General features: G+C 39.0%; 1 protein-coding gene across 3 annotated transcripts in view; it reads right to left on the reverse strand.

Moving 5' to 3' along the window:
* Positions 1-25,987, reverse strand: part of CDC14A (cell division cycle 14A) — a 184,284-nt gene that overhangs the window by 98,565 nt on the left and 59,732 nt on the right. For all 3 annotated transcript variants that reach the window (XM_060302138.2, XM_030868810.3, XM_060302133.2), the window contains one exon: positions 16,985-17,064. In XM_060302138.2, the coding sequence (XP_060158121.1) occupies positions 16,985-17,064 (80 nt within the window). The remainder of the gene's footprint in view (positions 1-16,984; positions 17,065-25,987) is intronic.

Here is a 25,987-nt window from a genome sequence, read left to right on the forward strand (position 1 = left end):
ATAAAGTCCTTCCTATAGTGCCTAGCACAAAGGAAACAATAAATATTATGACTATTCTTATTATTAACAGTGAGTATTTCATTAACGAAAACATGCATCATCATGAGAAGTATTCAGACAGAGAAACAACCATCTGTCAGGAATATGGCAAATCCTAGCGTAAAAATTTAAATGGGACAATGCATGCAGGTCAACAGAACCTGGCAGTTGTTTTCATGGATTATATGCCACTACCTCCATTTTGCCCCCCGCCCCACCCTCATTCCCCCACCCCCCCACAAAAAAAAATGCCAAGGAAAATGCTTCCAAACAATCTCCTCTCAGGATCCAGGAGAGCTTCTAATGCACCATGAAGTGTTCTATCAAAAGGAGTGGAGACCTACCGCACCGAAAACTGAGTGCTTCATCCTTTATTTAAATTTTTAGAGCAACTTAGCAGGCCTGCTTTAGGCAACATAAAACTGAAGTATCAAGTTCAGGTCAGTTAGCAAGAACTGGCACTGGAGCTTTAACACTAACAATGTTCCAAGGTGTCCAAGGCAAGAAACTTGACCTCAAGGCTCTCAGTCGCTCTTCCCAGCCCCCACTGCTGACCTGAAGGAACAGAGCTGTCAGGCACCTGCCAATCACAAAGTCAAATGTACCACACAGAGTTGGTCCAAGGTGGGGAGGAAGGGGGCGGCCACAGAAGATGATCCATGAGGAGAAAATGACCCTTAAAGGCTTTAACACATAATTAACATAAAACTGAATCTTGTATCACAACCATCTAAGGTAACTTGAAACTATGGCTGCTAAGCCATGAATTTAAATGCAATGTCAACATCACTGAGTTTCAGCATCCTGATAACCTAATTTAAAAATAGTAGGTTAGCAAAGCAGCCTAACAGAAATGTTTAAGTCCTAAAACATCAAAGTTAACCTATGTTAAGGAAGGGTTATTCTAGATATTTAATCGTGATTTCAAGAGTTCTTTTTTTAATGCCATCTGAACTCATGGGTCAGTGAAAAACAAATAACCCCATTTCAAATATCTTGTAAAGATATAAGCCATATATTAAGAAGCAAATTTTAAGGGATTAAACCAGAGAAAGGAGTAGCTGGGGATCTAAGACAAAATACTAGTTTATATAAATAACCACACATTCCTTTGTAGGAACTTGTCATTTTAGGACAAGAGTTCAGAATCTTTTGTGTGTCATGAAGGTCCCCCTTCAGCAGGACCCCCCTTCATCATTCTGATGAAGCCTGTGAATGTCTATTCTCAGAATGTTTTTAAATGCATAAAATAAAATACATAGAAATAATAGAACACTAATGCAATTAAATGTAAAGTCATCAAAATGTAACAAAACAAATTTATAATACCATACTTTATTGTTAATATTGATATATAACAAGATCTAGTAGCAGGTCTGATAACAACTATAATTTTAAAGAAGAAATGAACATAAATATCTTAAGATATATGCAACAACTGCAATGGGATATAACAATGTAGTTTCTACTGTGAAAAAGTCACTTATATTGCTAACACTACTATAGTTTATTTCCAACATTTATAATTGGATGCAATCTTATAACTTACATGGCTAGTGAAAATAAAGATATTTTTGTGGGCTTCCCTGGTGGCGCAGTGGTTGGGAGTCCGCCTGCCGATGCAGGGGACACAGGTTCGTGGGAAGATCCCACGAGCCGCGGAGCAGCTGGGCCCGTGAGCCACGGCCGCTGAGCCTGCGCGTCCGGAGCCTGTGCTCCGCGGTGGGAGGGGCCGCGGTGGTGAGAGGCCCGCGTACCGCAAAAAAATAAAAATAAAAAGAATCTGCCTGCCAATGCAGAGGACACGGCTTCAGGCCCTGGTATGGGAAGATCCCACATGCCGCGGAGCAACTAGGCCCGGGAGCAACTAAGCCCGTGAGCCACAGCCACTGAGCCTACGCACCTAGAGCCTGTGCTCTGCAACCAGAGAGGCCGCGATAGTGAGAGGCCCGCGCACCACGATGAAGGGTGGCCCCCGCTCGCCGCAACTAGAGAAAGCCCTCGCACAGAAACGAAGACCCAACACAGCCAAGAATAAATAAATAATTAATTAATTTTTTTTAAAAAAAGATATTTTTGTCATCTGAATTCTCTCTATAGACCCTAGTTTAAAAACTACTGCTTTGGTAGAGAAGAGAAAAACTTAGGAAAAAAACTTATCTGTATTTAAAAAGAGTAAAAGAAATGATAAGAATTGAAGGTGCTCCTTACTTCCCTCAAGTGTATCTTCCCACCTAGACGCAGCTAAACCGATCCACAAATGTAAGTTATCAGAAAAGCTCCAGATCCAGTCTCTCGTACTGTCTGCAAAGCATGGTGAGATTATCATGATATCTCTTGTCTTAGCATAGCCACAGTTTTTACCAAAAACTGAAAAGAGAGCTCTGGTGACTTGGTGATCAAATGTGCAGACCTGAGAGCGAGGGTGCGTTAACAGGCCATCTGACAAAATTAGGATACAAAGCAGTTACAGCAGGCTAGAAAGACAGGCTGACATTCACAAATTGAAATATAATAAGGGATGCAATAAAATTAAGTCACATCCTCAGGACTGGGGAAAGTTGATGACATACCTTTTTCCAACACTTACTATGCTGGGTAATTTAAATGCATTAACACATTTAATCCTCATGAAGGCAACAGGTTCCCAAAACCTGCCCTCATAACTACGCAAGAGAGAAATGGCTTATTAGTGGCACCTGGCTCATACATAGTCAAAGGAAAGTAACCATAAAAGTGAAGGGACACAAAAACATGTTACATATTCTCTGGGGAAAAAAAGGGAGAAAGATAAAGGTGGCAGAGTAAATCCATGTTATCTACAAAAACCCCACTAAAAAGAGAATTTTAAAAGGCTTTTTTAAATGGAATCCAACAAGGTCAGGGAGAATGAGAACAGACAACAGCAATAAAATTCTGAAAGCTGGAAGTCAGATACATGAGTGATAATAAATTAGAAGACCAAGAAAACTGAATACTAAGGTGACAGGGGAAAAATCAGAGCATCAACCCAATTAATACCAGATAATTCGCAAAAGGCTCAGGAAGTGGCAGCACTGGGTTCTTCTGGAAATAAGAATGAAGGAAATGACTATGATAAGTTTGAAAGTACTTTAAGAAGCTGAAAAATTTTACTCTATAAAAGCAATATTATCTCCTACTTTATAAATAAATCTTATCTGTTGAGTCTCCTCAACCACCCAATGTAGTTAGAACCACCTAAAAATAAAATGGTTGGTCCTGGAAGGCAGCAAGATAACCTGCCCCACACGACGTTCAAGTTTGAATTGGCAGATGGCTTGCAAGAAATATTTTTCACCTACATTGTTATAGGAAATGGAGGTGAAGATTAGGAAAACACCAGGCTCTATTAAACTCAAAAGTCCTTTCCTACCCTGAAACTGCATCATTATTCAAAACAGTGGATGATTTCTTTCCTCTCCGTATCTCTCTCTTGGATCCTTCCCAATAGCAGTCAAACATTTTCAAGTCCCTACCATCTTTAAAAGAAAAAAAATATCTGAAATTTTCTTAACTTCAGCCACCACCCTCTCTTTGGCCTCCTCTTTAAAACAGGGCTTCTCTGAGAAACTATTCATCTTCCTGCCCCCACTTTCTCTTCTCTCACATCTTAACCTCCTCTGTTCTGCTTCCACCCTCATCCATGCCATGAACATTTCTCACTAAGGTCACCAATGACCTCCATACGGCTAAGCCCAGGGGAATTTTTTTTTAATTGAGATAAAATTCACCATTTTAGCCTTCCTAAAATGTACAATTCAGTGATTTTTAATGTATTCATAATGCTGTGATTTTTAGTGTAGTCACAATGCACACCACTAATTCGAAACCATTTTACCACCAGAAAGAAACCCTATACCCATTTGCAGTAACTCCTCATTCATTCCCCGTCCCCACTCCAACCCTGGCGATCACTAATCTACTTTCTGTCTCTAAATTTGCTTATTCTAAGTTCAGGGAACATTCTGCAAGCATCATTTTATTTACTCGGTCAAGAACAAGTAATTCCCTCTGAATATTCTCTTCACTGTTCCTGGATTTTGCTTTGACCTCTCTAAACACTACTCCTTCCCAATCTCCTCTGCAAAGTCATCCTTCACCTCCCAGTCTCTTCAAGATTCAATTCCAGACTCAAATGCTCCACACTCCATGCTCTCTTCCGAGACCAGGTGCTCTCAAACTTTAGCATTCATCAGCATCAGCATCACCGAGATGGCTTCTTAAAACACAGAATGCTGGGCTCCACCCGAGTTTCTGATTCAGTAGGTATGGAACGGGGTCTGAGAATCTGCATTTCTAACAAGTTTCCAGGTGGTATCAGTGCTGCTGGTAGGAGGGACCACATTTTGAAAATCCCTGCCCTACACAATCTCATCTATGTAAGGTACCATCTATCTGCCAATAACCCTCAAATTTATCTCCCTAGCACAAAGTCCTTAAAACTCCAAGGCAGGACAGCCAACCACATACATGACATTTCCATTTGGGTGTCTTAAGGCATCTCAAACTCATTGTGGAAGAAGAATCTCTTGAATCTGCCCCTACCTCAAAACAACAACAATAATCGGATCCTCCAACCCTCTGTAACTTGGTAAAAGACACAGCTTCTACAATCACTCAAGCTACAGCCCAGAAGTCCTTCTGTCTCTCTCATTTCCCGTACCCTACTGCACCGTGCCCCACTGTGTTTCCCTCCTAAACATCTCGTGAACGCATTTACTTCTCCTCGGTTCTGCTGCCTCTCACGTAGCACCTCTCCACACACTACAAGAGCCTCCCCACATCCACCCCTCGCCTTTCTAATCAGTTCTCTTCACTGCAGCCAGAGTGATTTCTTTAAAAGGCAAGTCTGATCCAGCCACTCTTCTGCTGTAGCCCTTCTCTGATTCCCACTGCTCTCTCGAGGAAAGGTTCAAATCCTAAAATGGATGCAAGGCCTGTGGTATCTGGCCCTGCCCACCTCTCCAGTCTCCTCCTCACATCATGCTCCCTCACTCTCTGTGCCCATCACAACCCCCCTTCCCTGAGCTCCTCAGAGGGGCACTCTGAACCTTTGTTCCCCTGGTCACATGTTCTCCAATCGCCTTGCCTAGGTCACCCTACTCACCCTTCAGATCCCAGCTCAAAGATGACTTGTCTCAGGGAAAATCCTCCAACCCCACTCCGGCTAGATCAGGTCCCCATTGTTTTCCACTGGACTTAACTACAGTTTGACATTATATCATGGTGTGCTTATCTGATTCCCTGACTCTCTCTCTACAATAGTCCCTAAGAAGACGGGATCTATATGTTTTTTTACTCACCATTGTCTCTTTAGTACCTAATACAGTGCCTGGCATGAAATAGATAGTCAATAAATGTTTGTCAATAAACGTTTAAATTAAGTAAAGGAACTTGGGAGATCATCCCAAGAAAATGTTCGATGATCTCCTATGGCCACTTTTGTTAACTCGAGAGCCTGACACCTCCATCCTCACTAGCAAGAAGAGCTTTCTTTGCATTAACCCCAAATCCCTTCTGTCCATTTAAGATCATTTCTTTCTGTTCTCTTTGCCAAAGAGTATTAACTGAATAAAGCTAAAAAGCAGTGACACTCAAAGTAGTTTTCTCTTTCTTTGTCAAGTGGTATTAAACACACTTTTATTTTAACCCAGACACTTTAGAGAGGCTACACAGAGCTTTCAGGATTTAAATCACTATACCAATGTGCTACAAAGTTTTATACTCCCACAGTTTTTATTGCAGTTTTGGTTCCCAATTGTTTATTTAACTCCTGGTTTGCTTTTTTACTCATTCATCCATGCATTCATTTATATTTATTGAGCCAAACAGTTACTGAGCTGAATAAGAGGACATGTATTTTTCCACCTCCCTCATAAAGGACCACTGAAATCCCATAGATGTCAATTGAGGGAAAACGCTTGCACATCCTGTGCTGCCTGGGAAAACTACAGCTCTAACACTTATATACCATGACAGTTTTACCATATATTGCATTACTCTCTTAAACAGGTAAACACAAGGCTGCTCTTCGTTCAGGACATAAGGTAATAATACCCCAAACACCCAGGATTTCTAATCATTCATCCCTGCTGAAGAATACATCATGTGTCTCTAACCCCCAATACAGAAGACTAATGTTACAACCAACAGCTATCTAGAGACATCCAAATACAAATTTAGCTCAACCTCATGCTTGACCATCCAAATTCTATCCATCCCGGCAATTCTATCTTTCTAAATGTGATTTCTGGCATAACAGTCAACTGAACCATAAAACTATTATGAAGTGGTTATAAAAATCACTGGCAGTCAATAAATATTTGTTGAATGAAATACTGAATTATGAATATTTTATAGGTGAAGCAATTGGGATTTTTGTTTATTTTTACATTTATTTTGCAGAGAAGCAGTAGAAGAAAAATTAAATTTAAGAAAACTAGAATCACCATCCACAAAGAGATACAAAGAGAAAGGGCTTGATTCCCTATTGTACTAAAGCTGTCTTTCTACAGGCTCTCAAGAGTCAACTGTTAGATATTCAAAAATTCTGAGAGCCCAAATCAGCATTGGAGGGAAAATTTACACCACACAAATCAGCAAATGCTCTTTAATTACAGAGCCGGTTTAACAACACACCACTGTTTGCAACCTACGAATCTAAGAAATCGCTCAGAATGAAGCAACCCTGTAAATGTTAATAATGAGCAGATGAAACCAGAGATGAAAGAACATATTTACACAAAACAATAAGAAAGCATTTCTGTTAATGAAGTTGTTTGAAATGAAGAATAAATGAAAAACAGAGTCACAGTGTTTACAATGTGGAGACTACATTAAAGAATAAAACAGAGCTATAGTAAATGGACTGAGAAATAACAGAAATGACTATGATTTACACATCTTGATTCTGATTCTCTGTAAATTCTCCAGATAGCAAGTAGTTACGAGGCAAGCAAATATCTGCAGAGCAATGGGTTAGAAAGGATCTCAAAGGTCATCTGAGCACCCTTCCAATCACTGAACTGAATCCCATCTACACAACCAGCACAAGATCAAGAGCTTCCTAAGGACAGGGAATGTGTCCTTTATGTTGTATGCCCAGAATCTAGTACAGTGTTGGGCACATTACTCTCTTGTAGCTGTTGAATGAATGAATGAATGAATGAATAACCATTACAAGGAGACCATTCAACATATGCCTGAACAACTCTAAGTGGCTGGGAACTATGGACATTTCAAAGCAAAAATTATATAAAAAATCTGTAATCGTAAACTGTGTACAATCACAAAAATGTAATCTAGATCACTGCTTTCCAATGGAAATATAATGAAAGCCACAAAAGAGAGCCACATGTGTAATTTTAATTTTTTTCATAACCATATTAAAATAAAAAGAAATAATATTAATTTTAATAATATATTTTGTTTAATCCAATATATCTGAAATATTTCAGCATGTAATCAACACAACTATAAATAAGATATTTTACTTTTCTTATACTAAACCTTTGAAATCCAATGTGTATTTTATAGGCTTGTAGTCTATTTCAGTTTGGACTAAACAAATTGCAAGTGCTGAATAGCACATGTAGGTGATAGCTACTGTACTAGACAATTCAGCCCTAATTTGTATGGATACTTGGGAATTAGACAATGTCCAAAAATACTTTACACAATTGTCCAAATTACATCTGGTTTCCAGTCTCTGAACACATCCACGATATATGTGCACCAGCTCCAGGGAAAAGAGCAAGCCAATGGTTTATATTATCTAGACCTACAAGATAAAAAGGTATTTGCTAAGAATTAGTGGGGAGAACGAAGCTATTTCCCACTTAGAAAAGAACAAAAATCAAATGGCTTCACGGGGCAGAGCCAAAAATTGAACATGACCAGTACCTAACAAAAACACAGGACACAGAATCTCCTGCTTTTCAGATTTAACATAAAGCTATACACTAATCATTTTGCTCATCTAAAGAAACAGAGATTTGTGAAAATTCATTTCTAAGTCATGGCTTAAAAGGTCATAAGTCAGCAGAATAGAATCCCTAGCAATAACATATACCAGAAAAACAGGCCAAGGGCTGTGCTCTGGGCCTTTTATCAACACCTGACTATCCCCTATTTAACCACAGTAATTTTGTTTTAAAGATAAAAATAATAGTAAATTATCTCTGACTCCAATATTGAAAATAAGAGCTTCATATACGAGGCATTCAACAAAATAACTATGTTCACCAACATAAATGATTGCAAACTTATTCCAAACCACCTTTATCAACTAAGGCTGGCTATCGGAAAAGTACTGTGAAGAGTACAAAAATTTGGCACTTACCCTTCTACAGAAAGTTTGGTACACTGGTCTGAAACCATAAAAACAGGAAAAACAAAAAAAGTAATCTGAGCCAATTTTCACAACTCAAACCACTGAAGCACTGCCATGTCCCCCACCAAAAAAAAGAATAGATATTACTCACTTCCTTCTGCGTATTATTGGGTCCTAGAAACCTTGACAGTTGTTTCTGTCCTCAGATCCTGAATAGTGGTGCTTATTTAACACTTTAACAAGAAAACCGGATAAAGAGTCTGCTTTTCATAGTGGCCTCAGTTATTCAATATGCCCCAGCTGTTGAAAATAGATTCCACAGTTCGGACTGGATAATTTATTTTGTTCTATTTGCAATACCCAGGAAACTGACCCATCCTCACTAATCAAAACTAATGCAGATTCTTTCCCATCACATCAAGCATCAAAAGTAAAGGTTTATTAAAGATCCATGGAGGTAGAAATGACCCCAAAGATCAACACTGAGAAACAGAGAGTTAGCCATCATAAAGAAAAGTTGAGAATGAAAGTCTTAAGAGCATAAAATAAATTTTGTTTCTACATTTTTGATACTCAGGGAAAAAACATGGTAAAGAGAACTTCCCTTTGAAGTACAAAGTTAATGCTAAATAAACTTTAACAAAAATCGCAAGTATCATATTTAAACTAACAAATATCTGGTTCAACATTTTATGTAAAGAGATACATTTTATAATTGCATCTAACATCTACCCGCACATGTTTACTTTGCTTTAGAAGAAAGAAGGCAGCCTAATGCCAAGTTCTAAGTAGTTGACCCCTCTGGGCCTTTGTTAAGAGACCTGCAAGTTCTGGCATGCCCAGGTGAGATTTCCCATTAAGGCTCAGCCGCATTAACACTAGCTCAGCAACCGGGATATCACTAGGGGTCATCCCCAAAACACAACAAACCCATCCCTGAACACAAACAGTATGGGTTCATTTTAATGACGAACGTCATTAAAGGATTGATAGAGGGAGGTTTGTGGGTTCTCCATTAAGGAAGGTTTTCTGGCGTCAAGTCTGCTTTAAGAGAAAATTCGTTATTCCTGTTCATATTAGATAAAATATCATTATTTGATAAGCCATCTATTTCTAAAACTCAGGAAACCACGCAAAAACATTTCCCCAAATGGAAGCTTATTATTCTAATCCCAAGAGATCTATTCTGTTCCACACAGGTGTGGATCAGGAAATGTATCCTAGAGTTTCAGAAAGCTGGCTCTGCTGGATGTTAATAGAAGCGGGAGGGGGATGGGGACCGATTTCAGGCTGAAGTACTTGGGAAAATTCTGAGTTAAACAGGTTACTTTATTACTCAGAACCATGCAGAATCTTTAAAATGGGAATGTGCTCTGTAAAATCTCCAGGATGGAGAGTTCTAAACTTATTTGACTGTTGAATTTTTTTTTTTTTGCCACGGTAAACCTTATAGAGCAGTAGTGCACAACCTTGGCAGCATATTGGAATCATGTAGGTAGTTTTTAAAAATCCCAACACCCAGACTTCACCCAAAGCCAATTATATCAGAATTTCTGGGAGTAGAACCTGGCATCAATATTTTTTAAAGCTTCCCAGACTTTTTTTGGCTGCGTAGGGTCTTCGTTGCTGTGCGCAGGCTTTCTCTAGTTGCAGAGAGCGGGGGCTACTCTTTGTTGCGGTGCACGGGCTTCTCATTGCGGTGGCTTCTCTTGTTGCAAAGCACGGGCTCTAGGCGCGCAGGTTTCAGTAGCTGTGGCTCGTGGGCTCTAGAGCACTGGCTCAGTAGTTGTGGCGCAGGGGCCACAACTGTGTGCTCCACGGCATGCCGGATCTTCCCAGACCAGGGATTGAACCTGTGTCCCCTGCATTGGCAGGCGGATTCTTAACCACTGCGCCACCAGGCAAATCCCCTTCCCAGGCTTTTTAAAACCAAGTATGAGAAACAATGTAACTTTGGGAAACACTGACCTATAAGCCTCTTCTCCAAACTAAAATAAAATAGCCACACAAAAATATGTTCCTGGACCTAAACAGGAAGAGACCCACCAAAAAAATAAAACACACTAAACTAAAAACTGGTTATGATAGGACATCCAACATTCAACCAGCTTTATTCCACTGGATATCAGCACAGCACCCTACCTCAACCTCACCTCTGCACCTAGTCATTATTTTTTAAGTCATGCTTTCTATATTTGTCTTCGAAACTGGGCCCCTAGATGTTATTTATTGTCTGTATATTTGTATTCCCCATTTAATTTTATATGTCCTAGAAAAATTGGGTTTTAGCAGATTTATGAATCATTAATACCAAAAAAGTTACCAAGCTAATACATATGGACCAATAAAAAAAGAAGTAAGCACAAAGTGAATTTGAAAGCACAAAAAAAGATCTAAAAGCAGAGTTGTGCAATTTAGATGGGTTACCTTTTCAGTGTTCTGTGAGATTTAGAAAGTTTTCACAAACACCTGTTTTATGAACACCCAAAAATGCAGATTTAAAAACCACTGCCATTGACTGCCAAGAAAATAATCTAAGAATTCCAATAAGGGTTGGTGGTCTCGTGGGACTGTAGAGAGGCTGCAATTAATATGACCTTGTAGAATGACTGGTCAACAGTATGGACTATCAATTTGGTAGTACACTGACTGACAGGAAGAGAACCTAAAAAGATTCATACTGGGCTTGCCAATTCAAACTCCAACTCTGGCCCCAGAACTGAAAAGCCCCTTGTTCCCTTGAAGGCCAACTGCCAAGCAAGCCTACAGTAAAGATGGATGGACTTAAAGAATTAAAATAGGTGAAAAATACCCTCTTTCCCTAGTTTTGAGATAAAGTCACTGTTGATAAAACACATTGGCTATCCTTAGTACAAGTGAAAAGTACAGTTTTCGACAGACCTACTTTACCATTAAATGGAACACCCTAAAACTGACTTGCAGACAGTAACATCACAACAAATACTCCTTGAGTGTCACACCAAGCCAGAAATTCAAACGCCTCCAAAGTCTACTATACTTCATGTAATCAAGAATAGACAGTAGGGACTTCCCTGGTGGCACAATGGTTAAGAATCCACCTGCCAATGCACGGGACATGAGTTCGATCCCTGGTCCAGGAAGATCCCACATGCCACGGAGCAAATAAGCCTGTGCACCACAACTACTGAGCCTGCGCTCTAGAGCCACAACTACTGAGCCTGCATGCCACAACTACTGAAGCCCATGCGCCTAGAGTCCGTGCTCCGCCACAAGAGAAGCCACCGCAATGAGAAGCCAGCTCACTGCAATGAAGACTAGCCCCCGCTCGCCGCAACTAGAGAAAGCCCGCACCCAGCAATGAAGACCCAATGCAGCCAAAAATAAAATGAATTAATTAAAAACAAAAGAAAAAAAAAAGAAAATGGAATAAAATGGGGAAAAATCTTTAAAAAAATAGGCAGTAAATGGGGGTGGGGGGGAGGAATTGAGTGAAAGTGGTCAAAAGGTACAAACCTCCAGTTATAAGGTAAATAAGTACTGGGGATGTAATATGCAACATGATGACTATAGTTAACACTGCTCTATGGGGTATTTGAATGTTGCTAAGGGAGTAGATCCTAAAGGTTCTCATCGTAAGAAAAAAAATTGTAACTATATGAGGTGATAAGTGTTAACTAAACTTATTGTGGTAATCATTTCACAATACATGAAAGTCAAGTCATTGAGCAGTACACCTTAAATTTATACAGTGTTGTATATCAACTATATCTCAATAAAACTGACAGAAAAAAAAGAATAAGCAGTAAATCTACCCAAATCTTTTTTTTTTAATTTGCTTCATCTTTAGTGAATTTTTAACTAGGTTAATAGAAAACTATTAATTTAAAATTCTTAAGATAAATCCAAATAGAAAAACTCAATTAGACGGTACTTGTGGTTATAGTAATACACTGCAAGCATCATATTATAGTATCCTACCTAACCTACCATTATAAAAAACAACCTATGCCATACAAATGAAAACTTACAGCACCTAAAGCCAGTACCTGGATTGTTATTCTCCATTTTCATCGTAATGTGAAAGGCATTCATGATGCCTACCCCTAACAGCTCCTCCAATCTCCAGTTCCAGTGTTAAATCTCCTTCCTCCTGGAGCAGGTACCTAGTTGTCCTATTAATCTTTAGATCCATAAGTCTAACATAGTGACTGGCACAGAAAAAGCAATAAACTAATGATGTATTCCCTGGCACACAAATAAGGAAAGAACCCAATCCCAGCCCTTGAGAGAAGAGTCAGCCATATTTGGTGGAAAGTCAGCCATGCAAAAAAATAATTACAGTGTAAGACATTTGTTTTAATGGTGTATGTAGCAAATGTAATGGGGCATGAACAAAATGTAATAGGAAATTATAGGCACAGGACATGCCAACCCTCTCTAGAAAAATGAGCAAAGGTGCTACGGAAGAGACTGCTCCAATAAATGTTTGTTAAATCAATAAATCTTGAAGAACAGCATTATTTAAATTAAAACCTTAAAACACTTTTATTAGGAAGACTAAAACCCTATAGCACAAATGGTAAATAGGCATTTCATTAAAGAGGGCGTGTAAAGATACCAACCACACATCAACAAGCCTTCAAAACTGTCCTCATTTTTCTTAATTTTTAGACAATAAAACAATCACATTTAAATAGAAGTTCCTTTGAGGCTTCCTGTTTTATAAATAAAAGTATTAATGCAGAAGTGGGATAAAAAAATCTAGACAATGAAGATAAAGATGTAATTTAACAATAAATGGGGTGGAAAACCTAGTGGATGATAGAATCCAGATTATCAAAGGAAGGCAAAGGCAATGATGACTGACTAGGACTAGTATGAAGATGATTCTTGATAATACTGCATTAGCTTTAGTTGATCTGGGCAGTAGACTAAAATCAACTCACATCTTATCTCAGCATTAGGAAAAAAATTGTTTCTGTAGCAAAATTCCAGAAAACTAGTAGTATTCTATCAACTAAATTTTCCACTGAATTATAAATGCACACTGTGTGGTATTTTCTGCTTCAAATGTAGGATTTATGAAGAGTCTGGATTTAGAAATGCAACTTAATGTAAATACATTAAGTTGTACACCAACTCTTGGTGTCACATTATCAGAGAAATACAGCTTAGTTATACTCAAGGTCAAACTTTTAGTTGGAAATAGGTGCCTAAACTAAGGGGAAAAAATGCCTGACGTCTGTGTTAAGCATTCTTTTTTTCAGGTAAACAAATAACTAAAATTCTCTATGTCTAACAACACTACAATATTCTCCAGAGTATTGTCTCAATTTCTTTCTTCTAAAATACATTTGAGACCATGTGACTTAAAAAGCTACAGTTAAAAAGATAGGAAATGACCTAAATGTCTACCTGTCAGAGACCAATTAAATGCATTCTTGTACATTATACAGCAGTAAGACAGAATGAGGAAGGAAGCTCTCTATTTATGATGTGAAAAGATATATCCAAGATGAGTTAAGTGAAAAAAAAATCAAGATGCAGAATAGTACATACAGTATGTTACATTTTGTGATAAAATGGGGAAAATAAGACTGTACATCTTTATTTGCTTATATATGCATAAAGAAACTCTAAAAGGATATAGAATAAACTAATACCAGAAGTTATTTGGAAAGGACTGGACAGATAAGAATCAAGGGTGGGAGAGAGAGTTTTCACTATAAACTATATATATTTTAAAATATTTGAACCATGTTAATGTATTTATATTTTCAAATATTTAAATAAAAACAGTTTGGATAAATAAGCTACAATTATAACAATCATGATTTAATTCTATGTTAAGTAGTAATAATCTTTTATATCTTTTCTTCCATTCCAATCTTATCAATTATTCAAAGATTCTAGTTCTCAGGAAACAAATTAATTACCTATCACATATAAGCTAAAATATAATTATGATTAAAGGAAGAATTCATTCTTTCCTTCTCCTTCTCCAGTATCTTCATCTAAATTCACAATTAAGGTTAGCAAGGCTCACCTGGCTTGTGAAACAAATACATCTCCCATGACTTCTGAGTGGATACTATCACAAGCATAAAAATTAATATATATTTTCCACTTAAAATGTCTGAATAGCCACAATGTCCACTGGGCCTATTGACTGGAATTACAATTTTACAAATGTTACAGCATTACAATCCCCAGGTGCATGTGTTGTTTTCAAAATAACAACAAAAAATTGTAAACATTTTTCTGATTTAAAAAACAAATTTAATGAGTCCTCACTGTCTCAAGGAAAAGTACACCTATGATCCCTTCACAGTTGCTGGCCCCTCTCTCACCACGGACCCTATGGCTCCTACCACAGAGGATGTTGGAAGTTGCCTCAGACACAATCCCTTCCAGGGCTTTCCAGTAGGGTACACAGATGCCTAACTTTTCCTCCTCTACCTGCGAAACCCTTTAAAAGTTTAGTTTAAATGAGTCTGATACTTTCTCGTATTTCTGTCAGAATCTTTTCTTCTATTTTTATAAAACCCAACTTTTTAACCATTAATTACGTGCCTATAGAGCTACCTGCCCCTACTAGAATGTGTGATCATTAGAAATACTTCCTATTCATATTTATATCCTTGTGGATAATCCTTATTTCTTATGAATAATAGTAATAGTACTAACAACAACAAGAAAAACAAAAACCAGGTACTGCACCAGGCACGGTGATATATGTATTACCTCATTTAATCCTCAGGATAGCTCTGAAGCCATTGTACAGAAAAGGAAGCTGAAGCTCAGAGAGGATAAGTAATTTGCCCAAGTTACATATACTTACTTATTACATATAGAAAAGAGCAGAATGAACCTTCGAACCCAGGCAGTGTCTCTGCCTCCAAATCATGTACTCTTAACCACTTTGCTTAAAATTTAGAAAGTGATTAATATTATCATTACTGCAATGAAACGGAAGTTTGTGTCCCCCCCCAAAGTCATATGTTGAAAGTCTAATCCCCAATGGGATGGTATTAGGAGGTGGGACCTTGGGAAGTAGTTAGGTCATGAGGGTAGAGCCCTCATGAATGCGATTAGTACCCTTATAAGAGGCACCCCAGAGCGTTTTTCTGCCCTCTTTCCACTATGTGAGGACACAGCGAGAAATAAGCAGTCTACAGCCCTGAAAAGAGCCCTCACCAGAACTTGACCATGCTGGCACCTAATCAGTCTGCAGAACTGTGAGAAACACATTTCTGTTGTTTACAACCCACCCAGTCTATGGTACTTTGTTACAACAGCCCAAATTAACTAAAACAATTACCCTTTTCTAAAAAATAGAATTGTACAAAGAGCTTTCAAATTATAGAAGCCATTAGAAGTGGGAGAAAAAAAGCTCTGTCCTCACCATTAAAACTCTCTTCTACATAATCTGTAACCTTTTATCTGTCCTTCAATGGCTAATTAGCTCATCCTCTAGGTTGCTTGAGGATATTTTCCTCTCACTGTCCCAACTCCAGTACTTTACCCCTTGCTTTCACTGAGAAGATCAAGCATACTAGCTGTTGTTGTCCCTATATCCTCCTCACCGGACACCCACCCTGTCCCTAATAACTCTCCCTCTTGTGGTCTGAGAAACAGACGTGGGAATCCTTTGGATCTTAGGGGATTTAGTCTTAACTTATTCATTAAAATAAATATTTACAAAAAGCACTTTTAAGTGTCAGGCACTGGGACCTGCCCTCTGTGAGTTTACAGGAGAGTAATGAAGACAAAGAGGCCTCCTCATTCTTTCCTGTTCCTTTCTTTCATTATTGTTGGTAATTTTGATATTAGTAACAATAAGAAGCAATCCATGTGCTTGTAGATTTGGACACACAAATAAACAAAAAGGCAAAAATATTAGAATCATTCACAATTCTGTTGATGACTGTTGTGGAAGTTCTTGTGAAGTAGAAGTAGTACATTTCAGAGATGACTGTTATGGAAGTTCTTCTGAAGTAGAAGGAGTACATTTCCTTCTACTCTTTAAATAAGCTCAAGTTTACATGAAATTTTTAAAATATCTTCTTCAGGTGTCACTTACAAAACATTCTTTTCCAGCACTGTAATGAGAGACAGTCTTCCTCAGGATGGAAGTTAGATTTGTCTGCTAAACAGGTGATTAGGGTCCCCACTAAATATGTACTTCTGGGAAGGTGCTTTGAGGCTCTTATTGTATATTCCCAGCCCCTGACATTTGGTCAGAGCTCAATCAATGCTCACAAAATGAAAGAATGAATGGATGAATCAGTGATGCAGATGACTGAAATCTAACAAATCTTGACATGGTTATTAGGTCATAAATCAGGCACTGTTTGTGCTTAAACTGTCAAGGTATAGAAAGAATTCAAGGAAAAAAATTAATTCCTAAAAAGGGAAAGCTATTTTATTCTTACTAGACGGGGGAGGGGGTCTCTACAAAAACAAAATAATAAAAACTACTGTCTCATTTCATTCCATGTAATATCATGGTCACACTCTTCATACAATTAAAAAACACAATTCTCCAATTCTAAAGTAGCGAGCTGTCTAGCAAAGTTGCCATAGCTCAAGTCTCACAAGCAGTTATACCTGAATGGAAGATAGGGGGGATTTGAGCCAGATAGGAGTGCTCTGTAGGCTTCTTCTGGTGTCTTCTTTAAATAGATTACCTAAGACAAATAAATAGCAACATTTAGAACACCACCAAAGAATGACACAAAACTAACTTAATTACTCACCAAATTTGCATTTCCCTTCTTCCACTTTGAAAGTGACAACTGTCATGGTGATAATGTTGATCTTTAGACAGCAAGCAAGCTGCCAAAATTTCCTTTTCAGCTTGAAGCGGAACAACAGCCTTTGGCTTAAGGATGAGTAAGAGCTTAAAGACACAGGGCAAATCCATAAAGGGGCCATCCAGGGCTGTTCACAAGGCACATTGAACAGATACAATGGCAAGGTTTTCCCTTTTGGGACCAGAATAATTGTACCTCCATTATTGAACTGTGTGTTCACCAAAGACCAATACAGACTTCCCTGTCCTTCGTAGAAGATCTGCTGCGAGGTAATTTAGTTCCTGGTGAATTCTGAAAGACATCTCAGGGCACAATACCCTTGGGAGATCTACAGAGTTCTCTGTCTCCTCTGAGGAAAGCGCATGTTGCTCTCCAAACAATCAATAAAATCACAATGAAATGGGGGGAAATGCATGCAGGTAAGAGCACTGGAAAGCATATTGGTTTGGCTCTTGATGTCAAGGATACTTAAATCCCTCCAGTCCAGCATGATAAACTAATCATAAATAAAGAAACAAACAAAAAAGAGCTCTTAAAACCAGTAAATAACTTCCATTTAATCAACTTATTGACTATATACTAGCTGCTAGGCACTTTATCAGGTACTGGCACCTCTCTTAATAGAATTTACATTTGTGGGGCAAAACAAAGTAATTAACAAAAAGAAATACAGTCTGAGATAAGTGCTGAAAAGGAAATAAGCAGAGTATTGGAAAGAGAGTAGACTTACTTAATACCTTGACGTGGTCAGGGAGGGGTCTCTTGGAGACATTCAGGAGGAGAGCCATGGGAACAGCTAAGGGAAAGGAGGAACAACAAGGGCCAGGGTCCTTGAGGGGGGAAGAGCTTGGTGAGTTGGACAGAGGAGATGAGGGTGACTAGAGCAGTGGGCGAAGGGAAAGCCAGGTAGTGTTCAGATTGTGAAGAGCACTGCAAACCATGAGGAGAGGTTGGTTTTATTCTAAGAGCAATTTAATATTTTAATTCTCAGACAGGAGCACTGATCATTTTCCTCTATAGTTTGAATCAACTTTCATCCCTAAAATCCTCTCTACCTAGAAAGAATGACATTATTTCCTTAATATGTTCCAACATCAAAATCCTATGCATTAGTACATATAGTAATATTACATATAATTTTTTATATATTTATATAAATAAATACATATAATGTATATGTATATATACATATATGCATATATATATTTAGAAGCTTGTAAAGACAAGAGAGAAATAATTTTTGAAATGGCTGACTAGGCACTGTAGACTAAAATGGTTTTCCATAAATATCAGTTATTCCTATGGATATACAGATATCAAAAAGAAAAAAAAAGAAACCCTATGGGGCTTCCCTGGTGGCGCAGTGGTTGAGAGTCCACCTGCCGATGCAGGGGACACGGGTTCGTGCTCCAGTCCGGTAAGATCCCACATGCCGCAGAGCGGCTAGGCCCGTAAGCCATGGCCGCTGGGCCTGCGCGTCCGGAGCCTGTGCCCCGCAACGGGAGAGGCCACAACAGTGAGAGGCCCGCGTACCGCAAAAAAAAAAAAAACCTATGCATTTCAGCAAGAATGACAGAGTCCCAGTTCTTAAAAAGTAGGGTTTTCTTCTCTACTTACAAAGTTTCTTTGAGCTTTACGCTGTTCCACTAGCAATATATTACATATACTTAATTATTAATAATTTCAGGACTAGAAAACACTTCAATTCTCTAAAGAAAGAAAGCTAAAATAAATACATAAAAAGATACTTCTAACTTTATTAAGAAAGCTCCATATTCCTGTGACAAGCAAACAAGAAGGTCTGATAAAGCACACACCAAACAAAGCAAATTGAATATGAAACAAAAACAGCACAGAAAATGAAACCACAGTAAAACAATGATCGAGACATGAGACACAGATTCTACCAACGGAGAACCATATCTCAAGCTGCAGCTCAAATAATTACAAAAATCCACCTAAACCAACCCTAGCTTTAAAGACCATTTTCAGTAACCAATATTAAAACAGGACTTTGTTGTTCCCTAACGAGTAGGTTATATAATATACTCAACAGAGTTGGTTATGATGCAGTGATTTTTCAAACCTAAAGATGCAGCAGTATTTGCAAGCTGACTATGCCTGCTAAAAGGGAAAGCTGCTTGTAGAAAGCTCCCGTGTTTGGATTAGATAATTAAAGCTTATACAACCACCTTTGAAAAGCAAAAATACATTTCCCTCTTCAGGAGCAATTACATTAATTCTCTTTAATTCTAAGGCAATCATTCTACAGGAGGGACACAACAGCCCACATGAAAGACCTCTTTAGACCGGATACCCCACTGAGTTTTGCTACTCATCTTACCTGCATGACTTAGCACACATGACCCATGTTCTCACACTGTAAGATGAGAGTCTTTGTTTTTTATTTTTATCCCAATGTTAAATTATTAATAAGTGCAAAGTGAAACCCAACAGAGGCCATCTAAATTCCAGGAAGATTCCAGGGGCAGGTAAATACAATGTCCTTTTACAACCTGATGATAGGTACTTGGGAGGGTGGTGAAATGTTCTAATAAAGGAGTGTATTACTGAATGCCTGCACATTGTGGTCATTAAAATACCAAATTCCATTTCTCCAGGAGAAAAAATGTCATGGATTCTTATGCCAGGTCTTCTTAGATATGTTTCCTATTAAAAAGAGACAGAGAGACAGACTAGGCCAGATCAGAGGCTGGAAATAAAACAACATTAAGCCTTTGCTGTTGAGGAACCTAAAGCTCAGAGAGGTAAGGAACTTGCCACTCAGAAAGGTAAGGAACTTCCCAAACTCGCATTGCTGCTCTGTGATGCAGTAAGAATTCGAACACAGATCTGACTCCAAAGCCCACAGTAATTCCATACATAATATCTGCTTCAAAATATAGACGCAGGTAATGGAAGCAGAATCTGGAACAACAACAACAAAAAGATTCCTACTCTTCCAATTTCTAAATGCCATTACACTTGACTTTTAAAATTAAGTGATTTCAGGGCTTCCCTGGTGGCACAGTGGTTGAGAGTCCTCCTGCCGATGCAAGGGACACGGGTTCATGCCCCGGTCCGGGAAGATCCCACATGCCGCGGAGCGGCTGGGCCCGTGAGCCATGGCCGCTGAGCCTGCGCGTCCGGAGCCTGTGCTCCGCAACGGGAGAGGCCACAACAGTGAGAGGCCTGCGTACCGCAAAAAAAAAAAAAAAAATTAGGTGACTTCAGGGCGTCCCTGGTGGCACAGTGGTTAAGAATCCGCCTGCCAATGCAGGGGACACGGGTTCTATCCCTGGTCTGGGAAGATCCCACATGCCACGGAGCAAATAAGCCTGTGCGCCACAACTACTGAGCCTGCGCTCTAGAGCCACAACTACTGAGCTGCGTGCCACAACTACCAAAGCCCACACACCTACAGCCCATGCTCCACAACAAAAGAAGCCACCGCAATAAGCAACAAAGAGTAGCCCCCGCTCGCCACAACTAGAGAAAGCCCGTGCGCAGCAACGAAGACCAACACAGCCAAAAATTTTAAAGAATAAATTTATAAAAAAAATATAGGTGACTTCAGGGGAATTCCCTGGCAGCCATGGGTTCCCTGTGGCCCGTGTTCAATCCCTGGTCAGGGAACTAAGATCCCACAAACCGCATGGCACAGTCAAAAATATAAATAAATAAAATAAAATTAGGTGACTTCAAACTGTTAACAGTAGTTGTGCCTAAGGAATAGGGCTGGGAGAATATTAGTAGAAAAAGAAGGAATTTCTACTTATATTTTCTACTATCTCCACATTTCTTGTATTTTGTAGTAAGGTGTATTAATTTGTTTTTTAAATGTGGAGTAACTAAATCAGTTATGAAATGTTAAATAAAAATAAAATCTATATTTAACTTTTACTCAAAGATTTGTTCCCAGATATTCTAATATTTCTAAAAATACTTTCTGGATAAAATTAACTTCAAAGCATCTTCTAAATATCCTGGTTTTCCTTTTCTGCTTCTCAGGGAAAAAATAATATGCTGTCTACTCTTCTCACTAAATATTAGCATATATGAACCCAAACCAAAAGAATCTTCCCCAACTTTTGATTGATAAAATTTAACAAAAGCCCTTTGCATAGTGCTTGGTTTACCATGTCAATTTATCCTTGAAATTAGTGAGTATATGTATGACTTTTATAAAATTGCCCTACTCTTTGCCAGGAAGTCCTATAAACCTTCTCAATAGAACAGCATTTGACATATATGTTCTTACTTTTAACTAAGTAAGAGTCAAACAATTAAAATGACTATGAGGTTTTTATTTAACAATTAAAATTACAGTACTACAAGCTAGTATAACATATTATTTACAAATAAGCCAATATTTCCCAAACTTCAATTAATCATGCATCAACTTTCTCAACTTCTGCCACCACACGTAGCACCACGTATTACCATTTCTCTTTAAAGACATACCCTTTTAACCTAAATCAATGTATTCTAAAGTGGTTTATATCATTGCTATAAATGGAAAACCAGTATCACTTGCCACAGAGTCTACACATAAATGAATTTTAAAATACATAACTCTTAAAACTGTAAAATGTTTGTGAAGATTAATTGCACATACAAGTGTGGGTTCATATCTGGGCTCTCTATTCTATTCTGTTGATCTATGTGTCTGTTTTTGTGCCAGTACCATACTGCTTTGATGACTAGCTTTGTAGTTTAGTTTGAAATCAGGGAGCCTGATACCTCTAGCTCTTCTTTCTCAAGATTGTTTTGGTTATTCGAAGTCTTTGTGTTTCCATATACAGTTAAGCATTATTCTAGTTCTGTGAAAAATGCCATTGGGCAATTAATCTACAACAAAGGAGGTAAGAATATACAATGTGGGAAAGACAGGCTCTTCAATAAATGATATTGGAAAAACTGGACAGCTACATGCATAAGTATCAAACTGGACTACTCTCTCACATTATGCACAAAAATAAATTCAAAATGGATTAAAGATTTAAATATAAAACTTGAAACCATAAAACTTCTGGAAGAAAACATAGTCAGTACTCTCTTTGACAACAATCTCAATATTTTTCTGGATATGTCTTCTCAGGCAAGGGAAACAAAAGCAAAAATAAAGGGGACTATATCAAACTAAGAAGCTATGCACAGTGAAGGAAACTATCAGAAAAACAAAAAGAACACCTACCGAATGGGAGAAGATATTTGTAAATGATATATCTGATGAGGGGTTAATATCCAAAATATACAAAGAACTCATACAACTCAACATCAAAAAAATAAACAACCCAGGCTTCCCTGGTGGCTCAGTGGTTGAGAGTCCGCCTGCCAATGCAGGGGACACGGGTTCGTGCCCCGGTCTGGGAAGATTCCACATGCCACGGAGCAGCTGGGCCTGTGAGCCATGGCCGCTGAGCCTGCACGTCTGGAGCCTGTGCTCTGCAACGGGAGAGGCCACAACAGTGAGAGGCCCGCATACCGCAAAAAAATAAAAAAATAAAAATAATAAACAACCCAATTAAAAGATGGGCAGAGGATCTGAATAGACTCTTTTCCAAAGAAGACATACAGATGACCAACAGCCACATGAAAAGATGCCCAACATCACTAACCAACAGGGAAATGCAAATCAAAACCCCAATGACATATCACCTCACACCTGTCAGAATGGCTATTATCAAAAAAGACAACAAACAGCAAATGAAGAAAACAAAACCCTTCTGCACTGCACTGGGAATGTAAATTGGTACAGCTGCTATGGAAAAAAGTAGGGAGACTCCTCAAAAAATTAAAAATAAAACTACCATAGGATCCAGAAATTCCACCCCTGGGTATTTATTCAAAGAAAACAAAAACACTAATTTGAAAAGATATATGCCCCCCTATATTTGTTGCAGCATTATTTACAAAAATAGCCAAGATATGCAAGCAACCCAAGTGCCCACCAATAGATGAATAGATAAAGAAGATGTAACACACAATGGAATATTACTGAGCCGTGAAAAAGAACGAAATCTTGCAATTTGCAACAACATGGACGGACCTAGAGAGTATTATGCTAAGTGAAATAGACAGAGAAAGACAAATACTGTATGATTTTACGTATATGTGAAATCTAAAAAACAAATGAACAAACATAAAACAGAATGGTTGCCAGAGGTGAGGGAGGTGAGGGGAGGAAAGAAATAGGTAAGGGAGATGAAGAGGTACAAACTTCCAGATGCAAAATAAATAAGTCATGGGTATGAAATGCACCATGTGGGGAATATAGTCAATTACTATAGAGTATCTTGAATGGTGACATATCACAACTGGACTATTACCATGTTGATAATTTTGAAATGTACAGAAATACCAAATCACTATGTTGTGTAACAGGAACTAACATAGTATTGTAAGTATTATACCTCAAAAACAAACAAATAAACTCATAGAAAGAGAGATCAGATTTGTGGTTACCAGACGTAGGGGCTCACAGGAGGGGGAATTGAATGAAGGTGGTCAAAAGGTACAAACTTCCAGTTATAAGATAAATAAGTACTAGGGATGTAATGTACAACATGATAAATATAATTAGCACTGTTGTATGTTATATATGAAAGCTGTTAAGAGTGCAAATCCTAAGAATTCTCATCATAAAAAAATTGTTTCAGGCTTCCATGGTGGCGCAGTGGTTGAGAGTCCGCCTGCCAATGCAGGGGACACGGGTTTGTGCCCCGGTTCGGGAAGATCCCACATGCCGCAGAGCGGCTGGGCCCGTGAGCCATGGCCGCTGAGCCTGTGCGTCTGGAGCCTGTGCTCTGCAACGGGAGAGGCCACAACAGTGAGAGGCCCGCGTACAGAAAAAAAAAAAAAAAAATCTGTTTCTTTAATTTTGTATCTGAGATGATGGATATTCACTAAACTTATAGTGATAATATTTCATGATGTATGTGACTCAAATCATTGTTACAGACCTTAAACTTATACAATGTTGTATGTCAATTATATCTCAATAAATGTGGAAGAATAAAGTAAAATAAAATAAAATAAAATGTTTGTGCACACCACACATTGAGAAACAATGTAACAAATATAAAGTTTGGACCAATTTTACAGAACAGCAGACCAACCTGATAAATTAAAATCCTCTTAGGAAAGACGGGCGCGAGCCGCGGCTAAAAGCACGGACCCCAGGGATGGGCGGGAGACGCTAAGGCTGCTGCTGCCGCCACCAAGGGGCCTGTGTGCGAGCACAGGTCACTATCCACACCCCTCTTCCGCGGAGCCTGTGCAGCCCGCCACTGCCAGGTTCCCGGGATCCAGGGACAACTCCCCCGGGAGAACGCACGGCGCGCCTCAGGCTGGTGCAACGACACGCCGGCCTCTGCCGCCGCAGGCCCGCCCCGCACGCAGTGCCCCTCCCTCCCCCCAGCCTGAGTGCGCCAGAGCCCCCGAATCAGCGGCTCCTTTAACCCCGTCCTGTCTGAGCAAAAAACAGACGCCCTCCAGCGACCTACACGCAGAGGCAGGGCCAAATCCAAAGCTGAGCCCCTGGGAGCTGTGAGAACAAAGAAGAGAAAGGGAAATCTCTCCCAGCAGCCTCAGAAACAGCGGATTAAAGCTCCACAATCAACTTGATGTACCCTGCATCTGTGGAATACATGAATAGACAACGAATCATCCCAAATTGAGGAGGTGGGCTTCGAGAGCAACATCTATGATTTTTTCCCCTTTTCCTCTTTTTGTGAATGTGTATGTGTATGCTTCTGTGTGAGATCTTGTCTGTATAGTTTTGCTTCCACCATTTGTCCTAGGGTTCTATCCGTTCATGGGTTTTTTTTTTAACTTTTTTTCTTAATAATTAATTTTAATAATTTTATTATACTTTTCTTTCTTTCTTTCTTTATTTCTTTCTTTCTTTCTTTCTTTCCTTCTTTCCTTCCTTCCTTCTTTCCCTCCTTTAGACAACGAATCATCCCAAATTGAGGAGGTGGTCTCTGAGAGCAAGATTTATGATTTTTTCCCCTTTACCTCTCTTTGTGAGGGTGTATATGTATGCTTCTGTGTAAGATTTTGTCTGTATAGCTTTGCTTCCAACATTTGTCCTAAGGTTCTATCCATCCCTTTTTTTTCTAAATAATTATTTTTTAATTCAATAACTTTATTATACTTTATTTTATTTTACTGTATCTTCTCTCTTTCTTTTTTCCTTCCTTCCCTCCTTCCTTCCTTCCTCCCTCCCTCCCTCCCTCCTTTGTTTCCTTCTTGGCTTCTTTCCTTCTTTGCTTCTTTCTTTCTTTCTTTCTTTCTTTCTTTCTTTCTTCCTTCCTTCCTTCCTTCCCTCCTTTCTTTCTTTCTTTCTTCATGCTTCTACTAATTCTCTCTACTTTTTCTCCCTTTTATTCTGAGCCATGTGGATGAAAGGCTCTTGGTGCTCCAGCCAGGAGTCAGGGCTCTGCCTCTGAAGTGGGAGAGCCAACTTCAGGACACTGGTCAACAAGAGACCTCCCAGCTCCACATAATATCAAATGGCGAAAATCTCCCAAAGACCTCCATCTTAACACCAGCACCCAGCTTCACTCAACTACCAGCAAGCTATAGTGCTGGACAACCTATGCCAAACAACTAGCAAAACAGGAACACAACCCCACCCATTAGCAGAGACGCTGCCTAAAATCATAATAGGCCACAGACACCCCAAAACACACCACCAGACGTGAACCTGCCCACTAGAGAGACAAGATCCAGCCTCATCCACCACAACACAGGCACTAGTCCCCTCCACCAGGAAGCCTACACAACCCAC

The sequence above is a fragment of the Globicephala melas genome, chromosome 1, assembly GCF_963455315.2.
Source record: "Globicephala melas chromosome 1, mGloMel1.2, whole genome shotgun sequence".
Taxonomy (NCBI): Eukaryota; Metazoa; Chordata; class Mammalia; order Artiodactyla; family Delphinidae; genus Globicephala; species Globicephala melas.